Raw genomic sequence first — 4,366 nt, forward strand, 5'->3', positions numbered from 1 at the left:
TTCAACCCATTCATAATGTGACCAGAGAAACCAAACGCCGACATAGTCCGAATTGAGGGACAGCTGCAAAAAGGAAGCTCTCTCTGAAGCTCAAGCAGTCTCGCAGTCGCCGAAGTTTTTCTCGCCGGAGTAGGTAATGTAGAGGAAGCTTCAAATGTAGTTAGTCCCTGAATCTGGACAGTGAGGGGGATGGAGAAACGTACCCGTCCTCGTCCTTGTGCTCCTCGTAGATGCTGCTCATCAAGGCAGCCGTGGGTGGCAGGACCTCATCGACGAAGATGAAAATGGCCTTCTCCGGGGAGAGCTTGATACGCTTCCGGATGACGTAGACGAACTGACCGACGGTCAGGTCCCGCGGGCACCAGATACTTCTTCTTATCGATGGTGGCGATGTCGGACTTTTCCACCTTCTCGCAGATGACCTGGTGAGAGCGCGGTCAGCTTTGCTTCGCAATGAGAGTCGGCCGTCGCGGCTAGGCACCAGTGATGATAAGACGGTGCTTATCAGTCGATGGTCGAGGCCGACGATGCCCGCCCATGCACGACATGGAAGGTCGACACAGCGACAAATACCACGTTGTCGCCTGGCAGTATCGACTGAGACATAGAACAGAGGAGACGACATACAGGAATACGGTCCGAGTACTTCTGACGAATGCGCTCGGCCTCAGCCTTACGCTTCTCGAAGGGGTGCTCGTCCTTGAACTTGGATCGCATACTGTCGGTTGTGGTTGAGTTCGTTGCAGCTGTTGACAGGTCCGTCGATCAAAAAGGGTGCAGCAGAAGGGTTTATATATGATGTCGTGGTGATGACTGATGGTGTCGGAGAAAGATGTAGAAGAGAAGGTTAGGTAGAAGAGGTACGTTTGCGAAGGGGAGAGGTAGAGTTGGGTTGGTTGCCGCCTGGGACCTGGACGACCTGAAGGGGCGGTGTTCACTGAAGGCGGCAGGCGGGCGGCGCGGGGCTGGCAGGTGACTAATTACAAAGCTAGCCCAGATCCGATCTGGTGCGGGGATATCGGTGAGTGGTCACCAGCACCAGCACCGCTGCCTGGCGAAGCGGTGCCATTGTGACAGCTGGAATGGGATTTCGAATTACTATCAAGCTTGGCTGCCAGCTGGACTCGTAGCGTCAACTGAATGACTGCATTCTTTCACGAAATACGCCTCTGTAGGCCTCCAAGCCTCCCCGAGGACAGCGATATGAACGACGCATCGTGCACAGACCCCACGCTGGTGGACCGAGGATTGCATAGGGGGGTGGCGGCTTTGAGTGCTCGTGAACCGTCAAAACGAGGCAGCTGACTCTGGGGGAGTCACCGGTTTGGACGCCTGCTGTCTCCACGGGATCTAGCATAACATTGACGAGGCGTCGAAGTGCCATCATGGAGCATCACAGTGTAGGTTTTTGTTTGCTAGCCTTGGATGGAGTTTTCAGCGAAGCAGAGCAGGCATACATTCGAGCCGTTTGATGCATGTCGATGCATGCATGTCCTTCATGGCCTCGTCGCACTCACACCATGAGAACTCATGGCCGTGACACAGTGACGCAATCAAAGATGGCCTGAGGGGTCATTCGTGCTTTCGGTACGTACTGTGCCTGCACCCGTCGCCGCTGACATAATAACCCCCCGTCCAGCGTCCAGTTCCAGTGTCCTCTGTCCAGTGTGTTCAGTACGAGGTACCTAGGTAGGACCTAGTGTCCAGTCAAGACAGTGTAGTGTCACCCAGGTGCGCGGTTCATCACCCCACCATCCCACCAGCCGATTCAATGCCGAACCACAGGCTGGCGGCCTGGGGTGGCCCCTGGGCCAAGCCACGTCGCCCAGGGGTCCAGCTCCGTTCGAGCTCTTCCCTCTGCATGGCTCCCGGCTTTCGAACATTCGATTTCTTGCAATCCAACCCACCCGACTGGCTGATCGTTCTCAAGTCACACCCATCAGAAAGCGGCCAACCGCATTTGCACTTTTGAAAGTGGTCTTATGTTGAGACCATAGTATCGTTCGATCTTTCACCTTTGTTTGCTCCCATCCTTCGTCTGTATTTATATCCCCTTCGCGATGGCCTCCAGGTGGCAAGGGCGGAAGCTCTTCACCCAGCTCTCTGCCCAGTCGAGGATTGCCACGAAGCAACAGCAGCAGCACTTGTATCGATTCCCCTTGCGACTCGGTGCTCGATTCAACTCGTCCGAACCCCAATTGACCGTTCAAAAGTCTTCGTACACACCTAACTACTTGCTCATCGCTGCCGTCGGCCTATCCCTTGCAGGTACCCTTGGCTACAAAATGGTACATGCTGCCGATCCCCTCCCGCCATCATCCCCTGAGCCAGGTGCTGACCTTGCTCTACCCCAGGCTGTCCAGGAACCCGATCAACTCGATGGCCCTACCCTTGCCGAACGCGATGCCCTGACCAAGAAGGAGGCGGGCGTGACAAGCGACGCCCCGATGCGCCTGCGGATGGAGAAGTTCATCAAGGAGCAGCAGGACGAGATTGTGTGGGAGCTGCAGAAGCTCGACGGCGCCAAGTTCCGAAGGGACGAGTGGAAGCGCGCCGAGGGTGGCGGCGGCATCACCTGCGTTCTCCAGGACGGAAACGTCTTCGAGAAGGGTGGTGTCGGCGTCAGTGTTGTCTACGGCACACTCCCTAAGGCCGCTGTCGCCAAGATGCGCGCCAACCACAAGAACATGCACCTCGACGAGAACATTGACGCGCTCCCCTTCTTCGCGACCGGCCTCAGCATGGTGCTGCACCCAAAGAACCCCATGGCGCCGACGGTCCACCTGAACTACCGATACTTTGAGACGTCGCACCCCGACGGTACGGCTCATGCATGGTGGTTCGGTGGCGGCAGCGACCTGACGCCGGCGTACCTGTTCGACGAGGACGCCGTGCACTTCCACAAGACGCTCAAGGAGGCATGTGACAACCACGACAAGGACTACTACCCTCGCTTCAAGAAATGGTGTGACGAATACTTCTACAACAAGCACAGGGGTGAGTGCCGCGGTGTAGGCGGCATCTTCTTCGACGACCTCGATGAGACGGAGAAGGACAGGGAGAACACGTTTGCTTTTGCCCAAGACTGCCTCAAGTCCTTCCTGCCCGCGTACATGCCTATCATCGAGAAGAGAAAGGACATGCCCTTCACTGAGCAGGAGAAGGAGTGGCAGCAGATTCGCAGGGGCAAGTACGTCGAGTTCAACCTGGTCCACGATCGCGGCACGGCGTTTGGCCTCAACACCCCGGGCTCCAGGGTGGAGAGCATTCTCATGAGCCTGCCACTTACGGCATCGTGGCACTACATGCACGAGCCTGAGCCTAAGAGCCGTGAGCAGAGGCTGGTGGATGTGTTGAGGAACCCTAAGGAGTGGGTGTAAAGGCGCGGCGCACAGTATTTCACTTGCGATTGTAACACCAAAAAAAGTATTTCAGGGCTGTAATGACATTGGGACGATATAAACTTTGCTAGAAGATTTCGTATGTTCAATTTGAAACTCAAAATTTGGGTTGGAGAGAGCATGATAACGTACAGTCCAGCTAATGATGTATTGCACTGTTCGAATGGCGCCGTCTCACCCACGACCGTAGGTGTTGGTGGCTACCATGATCTTCCTGCATAGGAACCTGACCATATTTCGACTTGTACGATGCCTCGCTTCAGAAACAAATGTAGTATGGCCTTTCGACTCGTGACGCAGAATGGGGCCACTGACTACAGAACCAGACACATCACATAGCCGCCTTACGTTGAGCCAGGCTCCGGGCCCTCATGCTCCCTACGACTCATCAGCTTTCAACGCCAGGAACCTCACTTACCTCATCCAGACTCATGACGCATCCCCGAAAGCATGACACTCCCAACCCCTGGAGCAGTGCTTACCTCTCTGGTCAACACGATCACCTCCGTCCCCAGCCCCAAACAACCCAGCCCCCAACACCACCCCCATCGAACCCCCCTTTTCTGGTCTCCCGCCTTCCATCCGGCCCCTCCTTGCGACCCTTACACGTCCTCTATCCAACCCTCCTCCTGCCAGCTCTTTGACCTCCTCGACCGCTCTCTCGTCACCCCGCGTGCTTCCTGAGCGAGCTGTGCAGGGAGAGACGGCTGAGGATGAGGCGGCGGCCTTCTACCTCGTGCGCTCGGCGGCGGCGACTTCGAAGCGCAACGCATACGCCGCCGACGCTGTCAGCGCCGTACATTGTGCATCTTGACGCGTGGAACTGCTCGTGCGCCAATTTTGCGTATGAGGCGTTCCCCATCCGCGTGGACGGGGACGAGGATATCCTCGAAGCCGGGACGGACGTGGACGCCCCACGCCGCAGAGGAGGTGATCGAATGGCGATTTGGAGGCATGAGCTCTGA

General features: G+C 56.6%; 2 protein-coding genes across 2 annotated transcripts in view; one reads left to right on the forward strand and one right to left on the reverse strand.

Annotated features, from left to right (window-relative positions):
* The window catches only part of VDBG_03997 (autophagy protein), a gene marked incomplete at both ends in the record, with an annotated part of 662 nt that extends 114 nt beyond the window's left edge, over positions 1–548 (reverse strand). Inside the window, 3 exons of the mRNA XM_003005998.1 lie at positions 1–148; positions 204–422; positions 544–548. Coding sequence (XP_003006044.1) covers positions 91–148; positions 204–422; positions 544–548 — 282 coding nt within the window. The remainder of the gene's footprint in view (positions 149–203; positions 423–543) is intronic.
* A 1,512-nt stretch (positions 549–2,060) lies between these two features.
* Positions 2,061–3,510, forward strand: VDBG_03998 (coproporphyrinogen III oxidase; the record flags this gene model as incomplete). The annotated part of the gene is made up of 2 exons (XM_003005999.1): positions 2,061–2,288; positions 2,355–3,510. 2 exons carry the CDS (start codon positions 2,061–2,063, stop codon positions 3,378–3,380), a joined length of 1,254 nt encoding a protein of 417 aa, XP_003006045.1.
* Positions 3,511–4,366: the final 856 nt, after the last annotated feature.

Source organism: Verticillium alfalfae, genomic scaffold (genome assembly GCF_000150825.1).
Source record: "Verticillium alfalfae VaMs.102 supercont1.4 genomic scaffold, whole genome shotgun sequence".
Classification (NCBI taxonomy): domain Eukaryota; kingdom Fungi; phylum Ascomycota; class Sordariomycetes; order Glomerellales; family Plectosphaerellaceae; genus Verticillium; species Verticillium alfalfae.